This window comes from Haliotis cracherodii, unplaced genomic scaffold (assembly GCF_022045235.1).
Source record: "Haliotis cracherodii isolate W230 unplaced genomic scaffold, xgHalCrac1.p SCAF_13, whole genome shotgun sequence".
NCBI lineage: Eukaryota > Metazoa > Mollusca > Gastropoda > Lepetellida > Haliotidae > Haliotis > Haliotis cracherodii.
Window position 1 is genome coordinate 23580268 of NW_027266268.1, and position 27451 is coordinate 23607718.

Sequence of the window (27451 nt, forward strand, 5' to 3'; positions counted from 1 at the left end):
ACATTTAATTATACACAAAACACCACAAAAATGATCAGATGGATGGATTTATTTAATGTACATGAAACATTATTTGCACATGAGCTAATTTCAATTTGTACATCAAAATATAAAAAATATACATACATTTGCTAATAATACTCATATATTTATATATATATTTATATATGTATGCAAATTTCAAGATCCAAAATTTTGGAAAGAAAAATACCCATAGTAATTTCAGTGTGTTGAAAGAAGTGAATTATCAATATCCATAGCACAGTCTCTCCCTCAGCACTGAAACAATCACAAATACTCCGGCAGCAAGCCCTGAGGTTATCTCCCCTTGTTCCTCAACAAAAGGCACTTTGGTACCTCAATATTGCCTGTCATGCAATTGTCTTCTTCAGATCTTCGACATTTAGCAATTCAAAACTCAAACATGCACTGAGTCCTGAGACCTATTAAATATGTCAAGTTATCCTTAGTTCAAGACATTGTCAATAATTTGCCATGGCGCTGATGCCATTACTGCCCGACAGTTACATCATCTTCTATGACATATCAAGACATTTGATATCAAAAGGCACAAGGACGAGATTCTATTCACCATCCCAAACTATTCTTCCCACTTTTTCAGTCTGCAAACAGTAATAAGCAGTGTCTGGTGTGTACAAAGTACAGGTACCAGCTTCAGTGGCAGAGATTAGTGATGTCATTCGATTGTGATGTCATGGTAACCAATGACATCACAATGGTCTGCAAAGCATTGTGCTGCAATTCCTGAGCAGATATCCCTTGATCTGCCCAAAGCAACATCTCCTGTGGAAGCCAGTTTGGGATGACGTAACAAGATAATGGAGCAAGCATGAATGAGGGTTCCCTGTATGTAATATGGACATCAGACCTGTGATTAGTTATAGAAGAATGTGCCCCAACTTTCTTGCAACATATGAACTACAAAACAAACCTAAATTAGAATTTTGACATCAGCCAAGTATAACGATGTACACTGTATATGTTTCTCTTGACACAATCCAAAGACCCATTCTGATTAAATTCTCAACATGTTTATACAATAATTTTCAGGATGGGAAAATATATTCAACCCTGGCCATCATGGCCACATCATGTCATTGCTACAAAGTTCATCTCCACACAAGAACCAGCTGTACATCAGCAACAAGGGGCCATGTACTTGTGTTTCCTTTATGGAGTGTGTCTAATGCGGGAAAAGAACCCTAGTCATATTCCGCTTTCTAATCCTTCTTTTATCATTAACCAGAAAATATCAAGACAATCCTACACAGCCCTGGTTTATACACATTGCATTGATCACAGCTTTGATTTACACCACTAGGAATATATATTATCAGTTTAGCAGTTTCCAAACATTGGAAATGAACAAGACTTGTACAGATGTGGAATCAGGGATTTGGAAAATGGGGGGATGCACACCTCCTCATGCCCTGCATCCTGCATCCTCTCCCCACTGAATGACTCATGGCTTTCTCAGATTGGTAGAGTCCATGAATTGAACAGGAGGTCAAGCATAATGGCATGATTTGCACATGCAGACACAATGAACTCCCCTCCTTAAAATGGACTGCTCTGCTTGTTCATTGAGGTCACGAGTTCGCTGCTGTTTGTCTACAGGTGCTCTACAGTTTTTCTACAAGTACTTGTGATGACACACGCTACTCAACAGTTGATAGGGATAATCCTGGTATTCCACTTGAGGAGTGAACGTGGCTGATCGGTTGGACATGTTGTTACACAAGTAGCACATTGCCATGGAAACGACACATTTGCAGCTTCTCTTTAGCGTAAAATATACACTCCTTATCTCTTTCTCAGTATCCCTATCAAGCACTGACTAGCATATGATTTAAGTTTGCCCACGAGGACATTATCCTTATTAGTCCAGAGAGGGAGTTCGGAATCAGTTCTCTGACGCCCTGAAATGGCTTCCTCAGGTCATTGCCCTGACAACAGTCTGAGGTCGGGGGTGTAATATCACTCAGGTCGAAACACGAGGGGTCACATGGCACCAACACAACAACTCAAAACAAAACAAAGAAACAAAGTAGCTTTCTACATGAGAGGACACGGATAGGTACGCTGACCATGTGAACAGGACCGCAATAAATAGCTGAAATAAATAACGACTGATGGCAATGATACAATGACTGAAGGCATACTTCTGTACAATGACGCTATACTTTGGCTCGTGGAGATATGTGTGCGTGAGTGAGCGGATATTGTTTTATGCTCCTTGTAGCAATATTCCAGCAATATCACAGGGGTATTTCGGCTGGAGGTGGCAACGCATTAACACTTGGCTACCCCGTGTGTGAACTGAATGTACTTCTACTATTACGGCTGCAACCATACACTCAGCCTGGATACAAAATGTATACAAACAGTGTGATACCATATATGAAACTCAAAACATTTGGGAGCCATGTTCTACCATCAGTGGGAATACTTGATGCCCTTCCAAGACATATTTAGCATACTTGACTCCGTTAAACTAACAAATACTGTCAGGAATTAATATAATTTTTGTCATACCATAAGCGGTAACATATCGCATACATACATGTATCATATTGTATCGACACAACCTGATGACAAGGTATTCATGGCAATGCATCTCTATTTACTAACACTTTGGTGAACTGTTACAGCCCTGTATAGCCGTGTTTCGTCTTTAACATTTGTTTAAAGCTTCATCTCTGGCACAATCACTCCTACAGGTACATTGTATCTACATTGTGTGTGGAGGTATAAGGCACAGTGTTCATGATGCTGGAATCAATGGATGTAGACAAGATGAGCAACACAGAGACAGAATAACCTGTCAAAACACAGGGTCAAGGTCGGGAAAGGTCGGTGACAATACCGAGATTTGCTCTATCATCTACTGCTACCCCAAACCTCTACTGGACTCTGACCACATCCCATTTACTTCGGCACTCCATTCATCACCCCTTTGTCCTACTCCCACTCTCCATCCACCATCCCATTACACCCCGACACACAAGGCTCATGCTGGTGAAAGAAGGAGAACAGTACTTACCCTTTGTCCACCCACACACCCCAGTACCACCATACCCTAGAGCCTACCATCCCCAACCCCCATCCCGCTTACCCTACACTAAACACTTCAGGGCTGACAATCCTGACCCTCCCTGCACCCTCACACCCCAGTGTCCCACTAACCTGTCCGTCCCTCTTCCCTCACACCCAAATACCCACCAGCCTAGCCCTCCCTCTAACACCAACCCCTAGTACCAACAACCAGTCCCTCCCTGCACCCTCACACCCCAGTACTCACTAACCTGTCCCTCCCTCCGCCCTCACACCCAAATACCCACCAGCCTAACCCTCCCTCTACCACCATCCCCTAGTACCAACAACCAGGCCATCCCTGCACCCTCACACTGCAGTACTCACTAACCAGTCCCTCCCTCCGCCCTCACACCCAAATACCCACCAGCCTAGCCCTCCCTCTACCACCATCCCCTAGTACCAACAACCAGGCCATCCCTGCACCCTCACACCCCAGTACTCACTAACCTGTCCCTCCCTCCGCCCTCACACCCAAATACCCACCAGCCTAGCCCTCCCTCTACCACCATCCCCTAGTACCAACAACCAGTCCCTCCCTGCACCATCACACCGCAGTACTCACTAACCTGTCCCTCCCTCCCCTCTCACACCCCAGTACTCACTAACCTGTCCCCCCCTTCGCTCTCACACCCAAATACCCACCAGCCTAGCCCTCCCTCGACCCTGTGTCCTGAGGACGGAATGTGATGTGAGACAGATCTACAACAGCAAGTCAGATTGAGCACTGCCATGTCCGCTAACTCAACTCCTCATGGAATGGTGCATGTCACAAATATACAGCTGCTTGAATAATCCATGACAACATGACAGACACTGCCTGATACATATTACTGCTACCTAGGAATACATGACATTCTACATCAGACTGGTGACACATGCCCTGTAGTAATTACAACATAATACAAAAACAATAATTTCGATGACTGTGAAGTCTATAGATGGACTTGCATGATGTAAACTGGCCGTTACACACATAGCTCAACAGCCATTGTGGAAGCTCCATGTTATCAACCCTACAGTCTGAAGCAGGACCAGAGCTTGACCCACACTACACGTCTCACACGAGTCTCGTAGATCCAGTGTCAGATCATCACCATTATAATTACATATAACGCCCAATATCCCTGTCAGTTTCTGGGACATTGTACACATGCTTTTTATCATATGAGTCCTGACCATATCCTGAGGTTTTTTAAACATCTTCGCTTCTGAAATTTATCCTACAACAGCTGGTGTTCATCAGCTGCAACTGGTGATGGAGGTAACTATTCATACCCATCCTTTGTCATCCTTCATCTTGTGCAGCCGAAGGGTACAGAGTCCCCACAGGATGCACACACAGACAGTCATCGGCTACTCGCCTTCATCACATTTACCTACACGAATACAAGCCGTATACCATGCAGATATATCATATATCGCACACTAGCCTCCTTCGTCTGTGAGTCTGGTAGACAATAAATACAAGCTATGTACAGGTAACCTACACAAGCAGCTAACCAGGGCTACACAAATGCATCACAGAGGAAGAGAATAAGGGCAGGAACAAACCCTTACTTGTCATACAGGTCCACATCCTGTTACATGTCCAGGGACTTTACTGTGTGCTGCGGGTTACCAGCCCAAACTCAGCATATCAAGTCACACATACTGTCACATATCCAATCAGGGAATACTAACTCCCAAAACACATCTGCCATGTTAAAAGTATCCTTCGGACAAGTAGAAATATGCATCTTTGTTTTGATAGTTTCCAACGTCACCACTATTCACGCGATTTGAGTCGTTTCCCTGGCAACACTGTCCTGATTCTGGGTTCATTAGTCGCAAAAGTCCAGAGACAACTCCAACCATTCCATTACAGACAAATCCGATATGATGGGATCAAACAGACCACTGCTCCAATTCCTTCTCATCTTGACCATCACTACATAATTATCACAGATTGAGGTTGTTTGAGGATCAAGATCTAGCAAGTGGATCCACATCACGTAGGGCCTGTCTCAGTTATACAGCTTTTGGATCCGTTGACAATGATATTCTAACTTTTACGCACCTGTCTAGCTCTGCTGTGACACTGTCCAACTCTCTGATATTTGACATTCTAACCTTAACCAACACTTGCACACATGTCTAGCTCTGCTGTGACCTGTAGTGTCGCTTCTGGAAGATCTTGTTCAGTGTGTGTACAGTGTCGGTCAGCAGAGCCTCCATGATGACATCCGTCAGATGATTCTTCACCGACATCTCGTCTGCGTCATAGTTCACCCAGTTGGGCTCCTCGGCTCGGAGCTCCTGCACGAGTACATTGTCCACATGGTCACGCTTTTTACGAATATTCCACTTATTAACTGCCCTATCTGAGTTCCGTGTCCCATTAATACCCATGATTTCACTAACTGCACTTTGAACGATCGGTCGCAGATGGTCAACCGTCGTGGGTGGTGACAACCCTTTGTAATATTTCGTTTGCTTCTTTCTCGGTTTCTGCCACGCAAGAGGGTCTGCTTCATGCTCATCTTTATATATCTCCCGGATTATCTCCCCTGTCAAGTCAAACAAAAGTTGCTTAAACACGCGTCTGCTATGACTGGCCATATCGCGTCCATTCTCGGCTGACTTGAAGTATTCTTCCGGAGGCTCCACATTATCCATGGGTTCACCACATCGGCGACAGTTCCAGTACACGTCGATGGCGCTGGCGACGATGGACTCCACTTCGTCCTGCTGGTGGGGGACAGCGAACACTACCTCCTCTGGCACAGGGGGAGCTGCAGCTGCCTCGCCTCCTACAACATACAAAAACCATTCAATACAGGAGTCAGTCAACAAAACTTGATGTCACAATCACGCATCGCTTCATCTGCATTGATGCAGCAGACACACCAGGTGCAGTAGCTGTAAATCTCATAAAACCATAAAAATAATCTTGGCTTTATCATGTCTGAAGTGGTGAGGACCAAACTTTTGATATTCTGTGAACTTCGGTGTTTTTGTGAAAAACATAAATTTTACCATAAGATTCTGGGAAAAAATAATTTGAGTTCATGAAATACAGACAAAAAAGAATTGTTAACCTGCAGTTCTGAACACAAATGTGTTCTGTGTCTCTGTGTCAAATGTTGTCTTTCAGAGACAAAATACATGTTCTGAAGCAGTGAATCCAGTCACTTACAGCCTACATTCTAGTGCATCTTAGAAAGTTGCCAGGATTAACAAATCCTTGGTACATGTCGCTTTGTCCCATCAGAAAGTGTTTTACTGTACATGTATTACAGTTTTGTCTTACCTCTGCCCTGATCTGGTCCGCCAGGATACGGAGGCGGAGGTTTGCCCATTTTGACGAGACCCATGTCGTCATCAAAGTATTCGTTTTCCTCCATTCCCAACAAGCCCGATATGTCCTGGTCCAGGTCCTCCAGGCCGTGCTGCAACACCGTTACACAATGTTACAGTCACACATTGCTACAGTCACACAATGTTACAGCCACATCACTACACAGTCACACAATGTTAGTCACACATTGCTACAGTCACACAATGTTACAGCCACATCGCTACACAGTCACACAATGTTGGTCACACATTGCTACAGTTACATAATGTTAGTCACACATTGCTACAGTCACACAATGTTACAGCCACATCGCTACACAGTCACACAATGTTGGTCACACATTGCTACACAGTCATACCATGTTACAGCCACATCGCTACAGTCACACAATGTTACACAGTCATACATTGATGCACATTGGTATGTGAATGTGATTAGCTAACTTTCAAAACATATGCCTGCAATTTTGTTGATATGTTTAAAGTAATACACTCAAAAAATCCACCTTTAATAAAAGCAAACAATATCTCACCTCTCCCGGCATTGGGGACTCAGGCCTCTGAATGAGATCAGCACCATCATCAAGCACCAGGATATCAGGCTTCTGTTCCCTTCCGCCGTTCAACAGCCCTCCAGCCGACAGGGAATCAAGTTCATCAGACGACAGATGACCATTGATCTGACCAGACGGAGCATCTTTACCCACGTCTGTCCGACTCCGCTGTTTGTTTCTGATAGACACCATCTGTGAGATAGCTTCATTCAGCATACTGTCCATGACACTGTTCGTTGCCTTGTCTGCACTGACGTTCTTTGGAGAAGAAGACTTTGTCGTCTCCGTGGTCTGATCAGGAACTTTCTCAATGACAGCCGTGACGGTCTGCTGCTGGAGTTTGGGTTTCGGCAGTGTGGCAGGAGGAACCTTCTTTCCTGGTGCAGCTTGCTTGGCAGCGATGTTCCCCATTGTTTCCATCGAATCCTTCACTATTGACATTGTAATATGGTCTGTGATGTCATCAGCCAGACTGTTGATGTCACATGACTTCTTGCTGCTCGGTGACTGTGGTGGAGTCGTCACAAAGGACTCAACATTCTCCGCAGCAGTAAGAATCTCCTTTTCAAGTTCTGTTTCCGTCGCAGCAGAAACATCTGTGACGGAGTCGTCTGGACTTTTAACATCATTCATCAAGTTTTCCTCCATCTCCATCTGGGGAGATATATCACTTCCATGAACCAGCACACCATACTGAGGACGACACGAGAAATATTCCCTACCCCCTGATGTGCCATCCATATCACCCTCGGGCTTGTCCAACTCCACCCCAGCCCATATCCCCGGGGCAAAGTCAACCTTGCCTTTATACAACAATGTCCCCTTCTTCCTGCCCCATACCAGGACCTTGTCTGCAAGGTTGAAGTCCGCTAACGGATCTGTCATCAGGAGAGCACTGTTTTCCTCCTGACCAATCGGAGGTGGTGATGCTTCCCGAGGAGTCTCAGTGGGTGTCTTATCTTCATCATCTTCCAAATCATCCAGTCCTCCAAGGACGTCAGCCAGCAGTGCGTTGTCCCACGTGTCCTGCCTGTTGTACGCCTTCTTCTCAGAGATGGACGGAAGACTGGCAGAGATGACCTCACTGACCTCCTCCTCAGTTCTGCCACCGCCAGATCGGATGCTGGGCAGAGCTGCAGCTGGAGCAGCAACAGGTGTCCTCTCGGACTCGGACAGATCTTCCTCTTCAAAGTCCTGACTGTAATTTGTACTGGCCACAGACTTCTCACTGGATGGGCGAGATGCAGTGCCCTCGGATTTTGTGGTGGAATAGGATAATGTGTGATGAGATTTTGTTTCATTCTCACTGTCAGATTCAGGTATTCCTGTTGTGTAGGATTTTTGACTGGCTTTGTTTCCTTCTTTAACACTCGAGTCTTTGTTCAGATCTATTCTTAAAGGCACTGATGTTGTCTGTTCAGATCGAAGAGACAGGGCTTCCTCTAACTGCTCAGACACAGACACCTCAGACCTGTCCCTTGTCACAACACTCTGGTCAGGCACATCCTGGCGACTGTGGACACTCAGAGGTAGTTTGGCATTGTCCTGACTCACTGACACAGCATCTGTGAAGGTCATACTGTAGGAGGGGTCATCGTCATGGAGACTCTGTTTGCTCTGCGAGTCAGCCAAAGCAGGCAGGTCAGTTTTGACCTTGAACATGCCAGACACGGTTCTCTCTGACACAACACTGTCCTCCACATTGGATAATTCCTCGATGACTTCTGATACACTAGACTCGGACTTGTCACGTCGACCTGGCTCTGCCTTCTTTCCTGATGCTCCAGACTTGTCGGATTCACTGCCCTCAGAGATGCGGTCGAGGAACGGTGATTTCTTCTTCCCTGATTTGTCCTCCTGAACTGGAGACAGCTTCAGATCTGGGGAGAGGTGGAAGACAATGATCAATCGAACCCTAGCATTTAACAGAAGGAAATCAACAGTGACCATCTTCCATTGAGTGAGTGAGTGAGTATGGTTTTATGCCGTTTTTAGCAATATTCCAGCAATATCACGGCGGGGGACACCAGAAATGGGCTTCACACATTGCACCCATGTCGGGAATCGAACCTGGGTCTTAGGCATGACGAGCGAACGCTTTAACCACTCGGTTACCAGACCGCCCCCCATCTTCCATTGAAATGCAGTAATGATTTGTTCTCAATCACCACCAACATCAAACAACACAAGCACCAGCATCAACATGAGTGTGTCAGAGTATAGAAAGCTGTTTGTAGTCTGCAGGAAAGCATGATAACTGATTAAGAGAAAGAAATCTAATTTCACTTGCGTGTTCACATTTTCTCAAGTGATACACAAACTTTCTGAAATAGGCTATGAACCAGGTTACACAATGTGACACTTGCATCAATGTTCAACAAAATACACAAATAAATTGACAATATTTCAACTTCACACAATAATAATTTTAATGTTTGCACATTGATTTTAAAGTGAAACTACAACATATATACATAACAATATTTCTGGAGGTGTCTAATCACAGTCCTACTCCAGGGTCATGTATGAGAAGTTAAACCTAAATGAATTTGTACTTTCTACAATTCTGACAGTATTTTTTAAAGTTTCCCAGATGGCTGAGATAAACCTACCCCTGCTGTCTGACAGTGATGGTGAGGTATGGCTTGACTCCGTCCCATCCCGAGTGTCCTCGAAGCTGGAGGAGTGATTATGTTCTGCATCCGGAGTCCTCTTGCTGGGGGACACATCCTGCTGTCTGCCCTTCCCAGGAGATTTCCCCGTCGTCACTTTGGGTTGCTTTATCTGTGGCTTGACTGTTGCCTTGACGGCATCATGCTCAAGGTCAATCTGATCGTGTCGCAGCTGGGTGATGTAGTTGTCGTATGCCTGTTAAAGTGTAGCACATCTATGTTAACGTCCACGTCCATTTGTACAGTGATAGTCTGACTAGACTATTACTATTAGATGCATGTCAAAGTTATGCAGGCCTTATATCTATTACATATTGGATATAGTCCTCACAGACAAAGCATCATAATCAATCGAACCTACAACCAGCAGATCCTGGCGTGGGTAAGGGAGGCAACCCAAGAGCACAGCAAGTTCAGCTTTTTACATTATGTGGAAAATGTATATCAAGATATGATATGAGTCAAAGTTGAAACACGACTGAAGTGCTTAAGTATTTTCCCATGGGATTGAAAGCGCACATGGCCAAACTGACAGTGTGAGTCCGCACCACACCCTGTGGGATGATCAGCCGGGGGACTTGTCTCATAAAGCTATCCTTATGCTCTGACTACTTTACTTCAACATACGACTGACGACAGTCAAAGTTTAGAGAATGCTCTGTGGAACAACACCTTGGTCACTGAAGCGCTATCTACTCTCAATAACCATTGTGAGCAATGTAAGCTTACTTTCAAACCAAAGATGAATTCAATTACATGCAAAGGGTTTACTTCAATCTGCTTCTTGATTTGATTTGGTTTGTTTGTTGTTTAATGGCGCACTCAGCAATATTCCAGCTATATGACGGCGGACTGTAAATAATCTAGTCTGGACCAGACAATCCAGTGACTGATATCATGAGCATCAATAAATGCAATTGGGATACGATGACATGCATCAACCAAGTCGGCATGCCTGACCACCCGATCCCGTTAGTCACCTCTTATGACAAGCACAATTGCCTGTTAAGGCAAACTTGTGTTGCTGAAGATCTGTTCTACCCCGGATCTTCATGGGTTTATGTTTCTTCAGCAAGTCCTAAAGACTATGTGATCAGTGATGAAAAGAGTGAAGACTTTACAAGTAAAGGGTTTACCTCAATCTGCTTCTTGAGCGAGTCCTCCTGAGCCCTCATCCGTTCCTTGGCCTTCTTCTTGCGGTCCTTCTTGAGAATTTCAACCTCCCTCCTTCGTCTCCGCAACTCATCACTCAGTTGCCGGATCCGAACTTCATAGTCGCTTGCATCAGACAGGGTCTCTGTGAGGATATGTGAATGAGAGAGCAGATCATAAATGTTCACCACGTGGTTGAAATCTGTGGGCAAGTTCCTGACAAACTGCTGATACGATTGGTTTTGGTTGGTTTGTTGTTTTACGCAGCACTCAGCAATATTCCAGCTATATAACAGCAGTCTGTAAATAATCGAGTCTGGACCAGACAATCCAGTGATTGATATCATGTGCATCGATCCACGCAATTGCGATCGATAACATGCATCAACCAAGTCAGCGAGCCTGACCACCCGATCCTGTTAGTCGCCTTTTCATCAAGCATATCCACCTTTTACGGCAAGCATGGGTTGCTGAAGACCTATTCTACCCCGAAATCTTCACGGGTCTGCTGATACGAAAATCACAATCAGCAAATTCTGGCATGGTTAGGGAGCACAACTTGCATTTCTACCATGATCATCTTGTTTACATCAGGAGTGATGTGTTTACCTGTGTGAGAGATGGAGTCCTCTGACTCGCTCTCCGACCCCCCCTTCCTGGACCAGGGTGAAGGGAGAGGGGAACTGCCCTGTGGGAGGAAGCGGCCCACGGGAGACTTCTTCCTACTGGTCACTGTGGTGTCCTGCTCAAACGTATCGTTGTTGTAGTCGTCAACTGCCGAGCTGTTCACTATCGTGTCATCACTGGGAAAATGATAAAGACATAGAACATTATCAGAGTGAGTGAGTAGTTTTGTTTTGTCTTGCATGTTGTTTATTGTTCAACTCTGCACTTAGCAATATTCCAGCAATATGATGGTGGCCTATAAATATTCAAGTCAGGACCAGACAATCCAGTGATTGACATCATTAGCATCAATCCACGTATATTGGGATATGATGACATGAAATCAACCTCAGGGTCAAGGTGGGAGGAAAGCTAAGGTGATTCTTGTGGTGAAAACCATGCCCACGGTTATGGTGCTGACAAACCAAGAGTCTGGTATTCAAACCCAGGAACAAAGGATTCTAGGGAAAGCAACTCTGCACAGTAATTAGCCTTGCACTAGACCACTGGGACACCCACGTCCTTCATATTGGAATAAATACTCCAACCAAACTCATGTATGAGCTACGCAGAATGCAAATAACATTGCACAATTAGATTCTATTCAGTGCTTGAGTTTTGTTTAACATTGCTTATTCGTTTCTTGTTTAATGCTGCACTCAGCAATATTCCAGCTATATGATGGTGGTCTTTAAATAATCGAGACCAGACAAACCAGTTATTCATATCATGAGCATCAATCTACACAACCGAGATACAATGACATGTATCAAGCAAGTCAGCGATCCCGTTAGTCGCCTCTTACGACAACACGGGTTGCTGAAGACAAATTCTAACCTGGATCTCCACGGGTAACATTGCTTTCATGTCACCAGTATAAGAGCATGGGCTTAACCCATTCTACCAATGGTGAATCAAACTTCGTAGAACTAAGTTTCAACCTGTAGGCCACCCTGCAGACACTATTCAGGACAAAGTCAATATGTATTGCAGAAGTAAAATAAAAATGTTGGTTCATAAATAAACTTTCTTCATTCTGACTTACTTCTTCTCCGGACTGGATGTGGATCCCTCGTCAGAGCGAGCTGGAATCTCTTCAGGTATCGACCCTTCGCTTCCACTGGCTGCTGGCGACCTTGACCTCTCACCCCGCGACCTCTTCTCTGATCTCTCAGTGCGTGTTGCACTAATCTGTGTGGAGATGGCATCAGATTTCTGGGTAAAAGAGGTGCCACGAGCCCTCGATCCAGACTCGTCTCTTGCAGTAGTCAACTGTTCTGAGATTGTTGTCTCATCTCGGTGAGCAGCACCAGCGTCTTTTGAGACTACTGCAACATAATGAACATGGTTTTGACATGTATGCTGACACCATTTTCTGTTTTCTAATGTTTTGGAATCAAACTTCCTTAAACTCTCTTCCCAAGGAAGACTTCTCACGTCACAAGTTTGTCTGCTCCAGGATGGATCACACAAGGCTGGCCGGTGCGACATTAAAGACTCGCTGACTTAACTAGAAACCTCCATCCAATCCACCACTTCTCTACACCCACCTTTCTTCAAGGTTGTGTCATCCTGCTGCGACGACCTCGGTCTGCCCCTCCTGGACGGGGGCCGGTCCTGTTTGCCAGCAGCGCCCCCTTGTGGTCCGCGTTCATCCCCCCACACTGACAGCGCCTGCTTCTCTAATGTAAACACCTCCTGTTCCTCCTCATCCAGCCGCTGTTTCCATGCCAACAACTCCTCCGCGTTCCGACGTCGATTGTGCAGCTTCTGCTCCCGAGATGTCAAGTACCTAAAAAGGCGCCACATTGATGAAAAGCTATCACTTGTTCCTACTGGCCTTTACATTGAACTAAAAGACTACTAAGATTGACCCAAATATCAAAGTGCAACACAAGGTATATCGCACTATTAGATCTTAATTTTATAAAAATAACAACATATCAGGTCACAAACAAGTGTTTGAATATCTCTGACTGATTACGAATGTGGTGAGGTGAGGTGAGGTGAGGTGAGGTGAGGTGAGGTGAGGTGAGGTGAGGTGAGGTGAAATGGGGTTTAACGTCGCGTCCAAGATTATTGCACTTATGGACCTTCCACTCTCCCACTAGACCACGGAGACGGAGTGTGGAGTATAGACACATAAACTAACTCTCAATGATTAATGAGGTGAGGTCAGGTGAAATGGGGTTTAACGTCGCGTCCAAGATTATTGCACTTATATAGCGATGTGCATGTACGTGTGTGTGTTTGTGTGGCTGCTTGTACTAGTCCTAGTCCGGACTGATGCCGATTTTTAGTGCTAGCCCATGAGATACCATGCCGCAGTTTAACATGAATACCCCACTCAGACACAGTATACTGACTCCGAGCCAACCAGTCCTTTTTTTAGCCCCTTAATGCCGAGTGCCAGACAGGGTAACAACAAGTACCATCTTTTAACGTCTTTTGGTATGATGCGTCCGGGGATCGAACCACTGACCTTCCGCTTTCCTGGCAGACGCTCTCCTACTAGACCACGGAGACAGTCCATTAATACTAATGTGAGTGTAGACACATAATATATCTGTCAATGATTAATGATGTGGCAAGTAGACATAACTAAGGACTTACTTCTGGTCCAGTCTGTTCTTCATCTGCTTGTCTATCTTCTGCTTATCTCCCTTTGCTCTGCGTCTAGTTTTCGTGTCCTTCCCATACACCTCCGAGTCCGACTTGTAGTCTGGAAAGACACAAAAAATAGGGTTACCCTTTAATATTTAATCAAAAGCAGAGACACACATTCTGTCTCTGTAACAAACTCCTGTAATTGCACACAGTCATAACATTCAAGCTATAAGACAATGACATCATTAACGTCAAAAAACTTAAGTGGATGCAAGCACCCTGCACACGACAGCAAAACACTCTTAACCCGAACTTTATTGCGGCGACAAGTCAATGATGTTACTATATTTCAACACTGTTGAGTACCAAGTTAGAAACCTCACCTTTTAGCTGTGACATATCTTCACTGACATCCGATACATCATCCAGCTGCAAACAGAGCAGAAAATGTATCTAAACTATCAATACACATAACAAACATGAGCCTAAAGCTTTCAAGGATCATTTAAAAGTTCTTCAACATACTCCTGTCTGACGCCACTGCTGAGTGAGTGAGTGAATTTGGTTTAAGTCACTTTGAACAGTATTTCAGCTTGTCATCTTGTAGTTCGAGGAAAGCTGTAAGCCGACAATTACCACTTTGGACGAAACATAATCGGAGCCAACTGGGTTTCAATTCGATCACAGGTTTCAGGCATGCATATGCCAAAGGAACGCAACTCTGCATGGTTAATTATGGCGTCTTAGTGGACTGAGGAAAAAAACATATCTCTATCCTACTACTGGGTTTAAGCTATTTCCCTAGAAACTTACCGCACTGACTTCGTCCTCCGTATGAACCTCCACTGGCCGATGGAGTCGACCTTTCGGCCTCAGATGCCCCAGTGTCTAGTGCAAAGTAAAACAAACATGAGACAACAAAGTGGACATTTTATTATTATTATTATTATTATTATTATTACCAGTAGAAGTAGTCATAATCAGTCAAGTCATCTAGCTGCCCTCACCTTTTTGGTTGACTGTCTCATTTTTGCAATCTCCTCATGCTGCTGGAGGAGACACTGTCGCTCCCGACTCGCCAACTTGTTGGCCTCCTGCAGGCGCCGAATCTCCTCCTTCATAACAAAACGTGAGTGAGTGAGTGAGTGAGTGAGTGAGTGAGTGAGTGAGTGAGTGAGTGAGTGAGTGAGGGTTGAAAGCCACAGCCATATCTCAGCCAACATAAATAATAACAGATGTGCAACGAGTGATTGATCAGCAATGTCTCCTACCAATCATGGATGATGACATGCAATAACTAAGTCTCCAAGCCTGGCCAAAAGCTCAAATTCAGTCGCCCTGGACAATAAGCAGCAGAATGCTGGGTGACCTGCTCCAACATGGTTCTCACAGGGTGCAGGCCACAGTAGCAGCTGGGAGTGTAACAATATATCCAACTATCGATGTATTGCCATTGGATGCCCAACAATTGTACCTTATTGATAGGAATTTAACAACGCCAATAGGATTGTAAATAGTATGCATGACAATCAATAGTTCAACAGTTCCTTTAGTTCTAAATAAAACAAATTATGTTTTAAATTTCAGTTTTAAAAGTTGTGCTGTATGTTGATTTGGAAGGATTACGACAACTTCATATTAAAGTGACTTCCCTTTGAATTAGTGAGTGAGTGAGTGAGTTTGGTTTTAGGCCGCTTTTAGCAATATTCCAGCAATATCACTTTGGGGGACACTAGAAATGGGCTTCACACATTGTACCCATGTCGGGATTCGAAACTGGGTCTTCGGCGTGACGAGCAAACACTTTAACAACTAGGCTACCCGACCGCCCCTTTGAATTAGTAGTGACATGCAGGTGAATTGTTAACTTTGACAGTGTCAGTAATACCTTATTCATTTGTATTACACTGATTAACTTAATTATCAAGCTGTAAAGTTAATACTACTACTGCAATAGTATGGGGTAAATCGTTCCAGTAGCCATGACTAGCAGCATCAGTGTAACTCTACACACAGGGACACTTCTGTACCCAGAACTCCCACCTGCTGTTCCTTCTGTCGCCGGAGAATGGACTGCTCCTGTTTGTGGATCTCGGGGTACTTGTCATCATGACCTCGATGCCGCAACTGTTTCTGCTGCTTGATCCACGCCAGCTCAGCCTTCGTCTTCTCCTTCAGGGCCTTCTCCCTCAGCCGCAGCAGCGCCGCCTGGTGCTGTGCACGCAGCTCTTCCTCACGCATGATCTGACGCACCATCTCCGCTGTGAACTTACTGAAGTTGTCCTCGCCCACAAACAACGATGTCAAGTCTCCAATGGCAAGTCGACTATTGGTACCTGTGAGCACAAGCAGCCATTAAGATGTGTACATCATCACCTCAAACACTCCAGTCCAGAGGTCTACAAATTTTCGTTTCAATTAGAATTAGTATTTCAATTTCAGAACTAACTTAAGTCTTGATGTTAGGATTATAACATCAGCATATTGAATTTCAATCTTAAGAATGATAACATGACATTTGTTTGTTGTTTAACGCTGCACTTAGCAATATGACAAGGGTCAGTAAATTATCAAGTCTGGACCAGACAATCCAGTGATTGACATCATGAGCATTGATCTACGCAATTGGGATACGATGATATGCATCAACCAAGTCAGCGAACTTGACATCCGATCCCGTAAGTCGCCTCTTACGACAAGCATAGTCGCCGTTTACAGCAAGTATGGGTTGCTGAAGACCTATTCTACCACGGATCTTCACGCTTCTTATGACACTTTTAGAGAGATTCCATTAATATTCCTGAAGGACTACCGTGACAACTTTTCTGTTTGTTCTGAAAATATTTATCAATGGTAACCTATAAAACTGTAGTACCTGTCTCATCAGCAGCAGCTAGAGCTGACGAGTCGCCATGACGACGCTTGACCTCTTTCCGGTGCGATTCTGAGGGCAGTACTTGTCTGAAGGACTCATCTTCCGTCATGGACTCATCAAAAGACATTGTGTAGTCCTCATCTGCAGAACAGATACATGGTAAAATCATCCATTATCAACTTGATTTCAATTTACTGGGGGCGGTCGGGTAGCCTATTGGTTAAAGCGTTTGCTCGTCAAGCTGAAGACCCGGGTTTGATTCCCGACATGGGTACAATGTGTGAAGCCCATTTCTGGTGTCCATCGCCGTGATATTGCTGGAATAGTGCTAAAAGCGGCGTAAAATCATACTCACTCACTCACTCAATTTACTGATTACTTGCAAGCATGGATTCAGCGATGGAAAGCAGTTCGCATATCGTGGATATAACACAAAAATATACAAGCAACCGAAAGCTCTCACAAATGTTTTGTATCTTCTAGCATGTGGTCTCATCTCACCTCTGATGTCCTCCTTGATACTCCTGGTCTTGGAAGTGTCCCTGCCCTCGGCGTCACTGGCGGTGCGGATGCTGTCACTGTCGGTGTCCTGCTGAGAGTCCTTGGCTGTTCTCACACTCTCCGACACGGCACTCCTGCAAGTTGACCTGACATTCAGACACTACTGCCATTTGTACACATCTACATACTTATATCTTGTACTATGAACACAGTGAAGTCTGTTAACACTGCAAGTGAACATTTGTTTTGTTTGTTGTTTAACCCTTCAATCAGAACTATTTCAGCTATGACAGTGGTCTGTAAATCATCAAGTCTTGACCAGACAATCATTGTTCTAAACAATTGGTATACAATGACATGCATCAACCAATTCAGTGATCCTGACCACCACCCGATCCCATCAATCGCCTCTTACGACAAGCATGGGTTGCTGAAGACCAATTCGAACTGACTTGCAAAAGTGTTAGTTAGGGAGTGTTAGGGAATGTTTTAAAAACTTGTGATAGCTTAACTGTACGATTGCCCTGTTGGCTAAAATTAATATAATCCAAAAAATTATGACACAGCCTCAATAATGCACCACAACATGCCAGTCAGTATTCTCCTTGCAAGATATTACCACATCCTTCTCTTGACCTTATTTTGCAACTATTGCTTTACCCAACAATATTTAAGAAGTACATAAAATACGTTATCACAAGTAAAGTCTACCGAGATTCTGCAAGGATCTATGAAGTTACAACTGATGTGGTGAATGGAGATCCAGTGAACAAGGTCTCACAACTCGTCTTTACCAAAACAGGCTCATTACTTAATTATCAACTATCATCCATAGATTTTAACAATGTCATATTTACTTCTGGTTAAGATTGAGGGAGTTTGAACATTATTCGAGTGTGCCAGCCTAATGTTGGTAAGGCCTGAACTGATCCTGGGTGTTGTTGTATAAATGGATCTTAGCGCTAAGGTGATCAGAACTCCAATAAGTGGACATATACTTTCAATCATTGAAACGCTAAGGTTGTTCTTTACAATTGAAACCCATGAGCATGGGTATGGCTCTATACAACTGGCTCGCCACACTGTCCCCGATATCAATACGAACAATAACCCAACAAGCTTCTCATACCTTGATGGTCTGACATATGACTTGCTGACACTGTAAGAAACTGACGTAGGTTTCCGTGGTTTCCTAGACAGGGAATCGGTCACATCAGTATCGGATCTCTGACTTTGACCCCTTGACCTTGACGCTGTGTCCCGAGAACTGGATTTGTCTTTCCGTCCTGGACGTCTGTTATTGTCGGAGGGTCCTAGGTTCCAGGCTTCTGCTGCAGCCCGGATGGCCTCCTTCTTCAGTGTCTGTATCTCCTCGCGACTCAGCCGGGGTGGCACCCCTCCACCTGTCGCCGACTGTCTCTGTGTCTCCTCAAGTTGCTGGTTGGCCTCAAAAGCCTCTTTCTGAGCCTGGAGTTTGAGCTGACGCATATCATGCTCATGGGTTTGTTGTCTGGCCTGGGAACAGGGAATAAGGGCAAACACTTACTCTCCGTGGACGTTTGAAAAATAAAGTGGAAATAAGAATTGATTGTGTTTCATTACACTAAATCTGTGTGCCAGGGAGAGCCTATTTCCAGCATACATCTGTCAACTCTACATCGGTCAACTCACCTTCAGGATCTGAGCCAGGGACACAGTTTCCTGCTGGGCCAGGGAGAGCCCATGTCCGACATACATCAGTCAACTCTACACCAGTCAACTCGACTTCAGGATCTGAGCCAGGGACACAGTTTCCTGCTGGGCCAGGGAGAGCCCATGTCCGACATACATCAGTCAACTCTACACCAGTCAACTCACCTTCAGGATCTGAGCCAGGGACACAGTTTCCTGCTGGGCCAGGGAGAGCCCATGTCCGACATACATCAGTCAACTCTACACCAGTCAACTCACCTTCAGGATCTGAGCCAGGGACACAGTTTCCTGCTGGGCCAGGGAGACAGCCCGTGTCCGGTCAACACTGGTCAACTGATGCAGTGTCACTTCCATACTCTCAAGACGATTCAGCTCTGCATACATCTTCTGCTCCAGGGTGTTCGGGGAGAAGCGTCCAGGCTCACGGCTCTCAGCTCCAGGGAGAGGTAACTCATGCTGAAATGAAACAGAAAGCGTATTTTATAACACTTCTTCTATATGATCACTGGCTCTGAGAGTCATTGTTAAATTAAAGTCAGAAATACTTGACGAATATACTGACCCTGGATAACCTTGATCTGAGCATTTCCTCATCACTGACCAAAGAAGCATCCGAATCTTGACCCGTGACCTCTGACACCTTGACACTGTTGTGTGAAAGTCCTGGCCTGGAGTTGGGTCTGGAGGCTGTTGGAGTCCGGTCTTCGTCCTCCTCACTGCAGACATACAGAGTGAGTGAGTCAGTTTTTGTTTGTTTGTTGTTGTTAATGGTAGACATAATGGTAAACATAAAAGGATCGAGTCACAGTTTTTTTGCTTGCTTGTTGTTTAATGCAACACTCAGCAATATTCCAGCTATATGATGGCCATCTGTAAATAATCAAATCTGGACCAGACAATCCAGTGATTGACATCATGAGCATCGATCTACACAATTGGGATACGATGATATGCATCAACCAAGTCAGAGATCCCATTAGTTGCCTCTTACGACAAGCATAATCACCTGTAAATAAGAACCAGTTTAACCAGTGATGGCACACAATAACCAACAGACCGAGTCTATACACTCACACATTTATGTCACCTAGTACGACAAGCATCATTGGTAGCCTATTCTAACCCAGCATCACCATGGGTGAGTGAGAGGTGAGGTGAGGTGAGGTGAAATTGGGTTTAATGTTGCGTCCAAGATTATTGCACTTATATAGCGACGTGCATGCACGTGTGTGTGTGTGGCTGCTTGTACTAGTCCGGACTGATGCCGATTTATAGTGTTAGCTCACTGAGATACCATGCCGCAGTTTAACATGAATACCCTACTCAGACACAGTATACTGACTCCGAGCCGACCAGTTCTTGTTTAAGCCCCTTAATGCCGAGCGCCAGACAGGGTAACAACAAGTACCATCTTTTAACGTCTTTTGGTATGATGCAGCCGGGGATCGAACCCCGGACCTTCACTTCACATTCCCTTCCTATTAACAGCGGGTGATTGGGAATTGTCTAACTGCTTGTTGCTGATGGTGAGTACTTTACCTGAAGGACTGAATGCAAGACTCATCAGTGATGCTTCCTCGAACAGGCCGAAAACTGGCTGGGTCCCGTCTGAAATACATCACACAAACTGTACTATGTCCTGTGTCATGAAACCTGTGCCATGAGCTGTATCACATGAAATCTGTGATTTTTTCTGTATCACATGAGAACTGAGATATATACTGTATCACATGAGAATTAAGTGAGATTTTGTCTGCATCATATGAGAACTGAAACAAATGCTGAATCACATGAGAACTGAGATATATGCTGTATCACATGAGAACTGAGATATATACTGTATCACATGAGAACTGAGATATATGCTGTATCACATGAGAACTGAGATATATACTGTATCACATGAGAACTGAGATATATGCTGTATCACATGAGAACTGAGATATATACTGTATCACATGAGAACTGAGATATGAGCTGTAACACATGAGAACTGAGATATGAGCTGTATCACATGAGAACTGAGATATGAGCTGTAACACATGAGAACTGAGATATGAGCTGTATCACATGAAATCTGAGATTTTTTCTGTATCACATGAGAACTGAGATATATACTGTATCACATGAGAATTAAGTGAGATTTTGTCTGCATCACATGAGAACTGAAACACATGCTGAATCACATGAGAACTGAGATATATGCTGTATCACATGAGAACTGAGATATATACTGTATCACATGAGAACTGAGATATATGCTGTATCACATGAGAACTGAGATATATACTGTATCACATGAGAACTAAGATATATGCTGTATCACATGAGAACTGAGATATATACTGTATCACATGAGAACTGAGATATGAGCTGTAACACATGAGAACTGAGATATGAGCTGTATCACATGAGAACTGAGATATGAGCTGTATCACATGAGAACTGAGATATATACTGTATCACATGAGAACTGAGATATATACTGTATCACATGAGAATTAAGTGAGATTTTGTCTGCATCACATGAGAACTGAAACACATGCTGAATCACATGAGAACTGAGATAAATGCTGTATCACATAAGAACTGAGATATATACTGTATCACATGAGAATTAAGTGAGATTTTGTCTGCATCACATGAGAACTGAAACACATGCTGAATCACATGAGAACTGAGATATATGCTGTATCACATGAGAACTGAGATATATACTGTATCACATGAGAACTGAGATATGAGCTGTAACACATGAGAACTGAGATATGAGCTGTATCACATGAGAACTGAGATATGAGCTGTATCACATGAGAACTGAGATATGAGCTGTATCACATGAGAACTGAGATATATACTGTATCACATGAGAACTGAGATATGAGCTGTTACACATGAGAACTGAGATATGAGCTGTATCACATGAGAACTGAGATATGAGCCGTATCACATGAGAACTGAGATATGAGCTGTTACACATGAGAACTGAGATATAAGCTGTATCACATGAGAACTGAGATATGAGCTGTTACACATGAGAACTGAGATATGAGCTGTTACACATGAGAACTGACATATATGCTGTATCACATGAGAACTGAAATACATGCTGTATCACATGAGAACTGAGATATAAGCTGTATCACATGAGAAGATGGATTTCACAGATTAGTTCTACACTACAGTAGCCACTACATTACATACGATAAGAGTTCCATGTGTGTGTTGTTAGAACATTGCAAACCATCCCAATTACCTGCTGCGTTGGTTGTCAGCTACGGATGTCTCCACTGGTTGAGACCTGCGACTCACATCATCACCTCGGGCGGAACTCTGTCTGTCTGGGACTCTAACCGGGTCCCGTGACTTAGGTTGTGTGTGCATCTCGCCCCTTGCTGATGTCAACCCCATTGGCTCACTGACCACAGAGGCAGACTCGGTCAGTCGGGATGCTGGTTGTTGACTGATGGAAGACCTTGATGCTGACTGCTGATTGGATATCCGTGATGCTGTTCCTTGATTGGACAATGTCTGTGGTATTGTTCCCTGATTGGCTAACTGCCTAGCCTCTTGTGAATTCATTGCACTATCCCTTGGAAGACTGGGTGCTGGAGCCAGTCGATCATTCTCTGTGGGAAGATGATGCTACATTACAAATAACATCAACTGGAAGATGCAGTACAAATAGTCTATGCCCAATATTCATAATCTTCAAGACAACTAGATGTGAAAAATGTAGTGAAAAACATCTTAAAACAATATTCTGAAATGTAAACAGAGCAAAGATCGAAATACGAACATTGCATGTCTCACTTGTTGAGAAGTGAAAATATTGTAGGATTTAATCTTGTAAATTGTCTATCAATATATAACAGAAAGGAGCACAGATAATGCCTTCATTTTCAAAGACAGGAAAAATCTAGACTTTCCAACTATTGTAGATTTCCTTGGGACTTTTTGGATATTTTGGTTTCAGGGTCTGTGTGAGAGACAACTCAACATGTAAAATCATCTGCATTCCAATCAAAGTATACCGAAACAAGTGTCAAAGGGACTGACCCCTGCCCATGCTCTTCATCTTGCGCTGGTAGACGTTGATGATTGACAGTGGGTCTCCTCGTGGCTCCTCCCACACGTACTTGCTGGTCGGCTTGAAGACGGTAGTTCGCAGGTGGTGGTCGCTGGCCCCGCCCCGCACATGCTTTAACATCTACACACAAGGACACAATCAATGCTGACTGCTCCAAAACATTAGAACATTCACATTCATAGTTTTAGGTTTGCTATGAGATAAGAAAAGACTACCAGTGGTGAGGTGAGGTGGTAACATCCAGCCAAGATTATTGCACTTATATAGCGACATACATTTTTAATAGTGCTAGCTCACAGAGATACCATGCCGCAGTTCAACATGAATACCCCACTCGGAAACAGTATACTGACTCCGAGCCGACCAGTTCTTGTTTTAGCCCTTTAATGCCGAGCGCCAGACAGGGTAACAACAAGAACCATCTTTTAACGTCTTTTACTATGACGCGGTCGGGGATCGAACCCCGGACCTTCCATTCCCCGGGCGGACGCTGTACCATTAGACCACGGAGGTGGTCTTTTCAGCTGAAGTGATTCAAGTTAGTGAGTGAGTATAGTTTTACTCCACCTTTTGCAATTAGGGGACACCAGGCTGTTGCAATTGGTTCAATCATTGTACCCATGTGGATCACACCCAGGCCTTCAGCATCATGTTTGTTTGTTGTTTAAAGGCTCAGTCAGACATATTCCAGCTACATGAATGACAGCTGTCTGTTTATAATCAAGTCCGACCAGACAATCCAGTGGTTGATATCATGAACATCAATCCCCTCAAATTGGATGACATGTATCAACCATGTCAGCAAGCCTGACCACCTGATCCCTTTAGTCGCCTCTTACGACAAGCATCGTCGCTGCAGAAGCATGGGTTGCAGAAGGCCTCTTAACAAATTCTAACCCTGATCTTTATGGGTCTTCAGTATAATAAGCCAACACTCAACCCCCTCCCCAAAATCAATTTTCTCTCTCGAATAGACAGGTCTACTGTGTTTTTCAGTCCCTTATAACTTATTTAATCTTGCATCTTTTCAGTCCCTAATAATTTATTGAATCTTGAGTCTGTCATGGTATTCACCAAACACTCTGCTTAAAGAATGACACTGCTTTTTTAGACCAGGTTACCTGTCCGGGGCGGGAGTTCATGGACTCGTTCTCGGAGTCTTCAGTAATGGTGATGTCGCTGAAGGTGGAGGTCTCGGTGATGGAAGACTCCTCCAGGGCATCCTAGAACAAACATAGCAAGGCCGTAGTTAACTTTTTTTGACAGGGGGGGCAAATAAGATTATACATTTCTTATTCAAGTTGACTTTCACAACGAAAAATGTTTTCTATAAAAAATCCAGGGGGAGCAACTGCCCTCCCTGTCCCACCGGCTGGCTACGGCACAGCATAGAGTCAGTGAGTTCAACTCTACCTTGAACAGTATCACCGTAATATCATGGTGTGTCAGCTTACAGGAGGAGAAAAGCCGGTATGTGACGGAGGTTGTAAATGTAAAAACCAACAAACACGGACACTGTGCTGAAAGATCAAGGATTCAGTCCTGGATCTGATCCTTTTCTTAACTATGGGCAAATAGACCACGGTATGGAAGAATTATCTCATACTTTGAAACAAATGATCAAACATTTGGTGCCCAGAAAACAAATATTTCTTGATGCACACATCACGTTTAATTCCAATGTGTGCTAGATCAAATAACTATGGTTACCAGAGACTCTGTCAATGGGCGCTTACACCAACTAACGATTCCACAACCTATCCCCATGTATTCTGTTACAAGTTTACTATCACTGATGTTCTTTGTGCTACTTACAATATCCCCAATCATTTCCCCCGTCCTGAATCGGGCACCGAGAGTTTGACCCGAGGGAAGTGGCCAGTTCATGCTCTGGCGTACCGTGTGACCTCGGTACGCTGCCTGGATCCGGGTCGCAGCCTCGTTCTCATCCCGCTCACCGAGCACAAGGCGTGAGTTTACAGATCCTTGCAAGGAAGAAGGGAAGGTTATTACAAGGCATGAAAACAAACTCAGAAACATCTTAAAAGATTTCTTAAAAATATTTCCAAACTTAAAAGATGCCCATAACTTGACAGGTTATCAAGAAGAATATTTTCAAAATGAAACTGAACTGACCAGGGAGATTTCTGTCAAACACTTGGTAGTCATCATGCGCGCCAATGATCCTGTCATATCGTGGCATGGCATTAACTTCAAGGCCTCGGTTTGCCGCTGAAGAAACAAGAAAATCAACACACTGAACAAGTGGTATTAGAATTGATATATTCTCTTCGCAACCTTTTTATTTCATATGCTTTAACATACAGAATGTGAGTGCCAAGTAAAGATATCCTAATCTGTTCCCTGTGTATAATCCTGTAATATAGAAAGGAACTTGGCATCTATGATCAGCTACTTTGTGAAGACAACTACCGTATTCGACGTAATAAGTGCCCAGGGCGCTCTCAAAATAAGAAATAGGGGGCTCTTATTAGAATATTATTTTGGTGAAAAAAACAACAGAGTTGAAAGATAAATTTCACGGTTTATGCTGACAGCCTGAAATGTTTATATACGACAGATATATTTTTCCAGAATTCAATTGCCCATAATTAAGGGTGCATATAACACACGAGTGCATATTCTACATAAATAAATAAGTCTTGTGTACATTGATCAATCGGAAGGTGTGCTAATTGGGATTGTTCACTAGCCAATATATTAACAAATATCGCCGTGGGTGCTTATTAGAGCAGGGCGCTTATTACGTCAAAAAGGTAAATCTTGAGAAACATTCAGAAATATTTAGAAATATTCAAGCAAACTGTAGGGGGACAAGACATGGGCTTCAGTCCATCAATGATGTGTTGTTCACTTCGTAGGTCCACCTCTGAACACATACTTGTGCCAATACTGGATTTTCTGCTCCATTGGGTGATCACATGACAACAAGGACAGGCTACAGGACATAATGGCTACTGTCAAACTCATCATCAAATATGCTATGATTACTTTTGTTTAACACAGCACTCAACAATATTCCAGCTTTATGACCCTGTCTGTAAATAATCAAGTCTGGACCAGACAATCCAGTGATTGACATCATGAGCATCGATCCATGAAATTGGAATACAATGACATGCATCATCCAAGTCAGCAAGTCTGACCACCCGATCCCGTTAGATCGCTCATGACAAACATAGCCGCCTTTTATGGCAAGAATGGGTTACTGAAAAGGGTTCCATCATCAAACATATCACTGTGACATCTCGCTAAGTATACAAATCTTCATTCGTCGATTACAGGCTGGTTACTGACAGAGAATGGAAGTCAAAACGTGTGTAGGGTTGTAATGTCTTCAGCCAGGTCATCCTGCGTCTGCTACAGAATGGAGGCCATTTTGTACGGATAGTGAGTCCTGTGTCACGTGATTTGCAACAGTTGTCATAGCAGGAGATCTCACGTACAGGAATATGTACCATTATCAGTAGATTGGAAAAGCTAGGCTGTTCCTCACCCTCCATGATGTTGCGAGACACGACCAGCTTGTTCTGTAACGTAGCTGAAGTCTCCTTCACTGCCCGGATGCGGTCAGCCTGGGTTCGATGTGAGTGCTCAAGGATCGGTTGCTGATAGGTGGCGCCACCTAGATCCTTCTTCCGATTGACGACCTCGGAGAACTTGGACAGGACGGCAGCTACATCGAGGTTGAGTTTCTGCCCTCCCACTGTGAGAGGGGCTGGGGGAGCAAGGTGGAGCTGGTGGGGGGCTGGGACATCTGGGTCTCTGATGAAACAAGTGAGGAAATCAGTTGATTGGTTGGTTGGTTGGTTGGTTTGTTGTTTTACGCCCCACTCAGCATTATTCCAGCTATATGACAGCGTTCTGTAAATAATCGAGTTTGGATCAGACAATCCAGTGATTGATATCATGAGCATCAATCCACACAATTGGGATAGATGACATGCATCAACCAAGTCAGCGAGTCTGACCACCCGATCCTGTTAGTCGCCTTTTACAACAAGCATAGTCACCTTTTACGGCAAGAGTGGGTTGCTGACGACCTATTCTACCTAGTTGCCTTTTTGAGTGAGTGAGTGAGTGAGTGAGTGAGTGAGTGAGTGAGTGAGTGAGTGAGTGAGTGAGGTTTTACGCCGCTTTTAGCAATATTCCAGCTATATCACGGCAT

The 27451-nt window shown here is 44.1% G+C and overlaps 1 protein-coding gene across 1 annotated transcript in view; it reads right to left on the reverse strand.

Annotated features, from left to right (window-relative positions):
• Positions 1-3658: 3658 nt before the first annotated feature.
• Positions 3659-27451, reverse strand: part of LOC139459785 (centrosome-associated protein 350-like) — a 127227-nt gene continuing 103434 nt past the window's right edge. Inside the window, exons 16-40 of the mRNA XM_071241452.1 lie at positions 26780-27048; positions 25399-25494; positions 25078-25247; positions 24384-24485; positions 23232-23382; positions 22429-22801; positions 20712-20780; positions 19735-19888; positions 19431-19628; positions 18610-18995; positions 17481-17614; positions 16980-17120; positions 16148-16440; positions 15112-15219; positions 14918-14992; positions 14488-14533; positions 14111-14219; positions 13048-13289; positions 12543-12825; positions 11441-11634; positions 10816-10976; positions 9620-9875; positions 6987-8887; positions 6407-6545; positions 3659-5906 (exon numbers count right to left, since the gene is read on the reverse strand). Of these exons, the coding sequence (XP_071097553.1) occupies positions 5251-5906; positions 6407-6545; positions 6987-8887; positions 9620-9875; positions 10816-10976; positions 11441-11634; positions 12543-12825; positions 13048-13289; positions 14111-14219; positions 14488-14533; positions 14918-14992; positions 15112-15219; positions 16148-16440; positions 16980-17120; positions 17481-17614; positions 18610-18995; positions 19431-19628; positions 19735-19888; positions 20712-20780; positions 22429-22801; positions 23232-23382; positions 24384-24485; positions 25078-25247; positions 25399-25494; positions 26780-27048 (6706 nt within the window). The 3' untranslated portion in view covers positions 3659-5250. The remainder of the gene's footprint in view (positions 5907-6406; positions 6546-6986; positions 8888-9619; positions 9876-10815; positions 10977-11440; positions 11635-12542; positions 12826-13047; positions 13290-14110; positions 14220-14487; positions 14534-14917; positions 14993-15111; positions 15220-16147; positions 16441-16979; positions 17121-17480; positions 17615-18609; positions 18996-19430; positions 19629-19734; positions 19889-20711; positions 20781-22428; positions 22802-23231; positions 23383-24383; positions 24486-25077; positions 25248-25398; positions 25495-26779; positions 27049-27451) is intronic.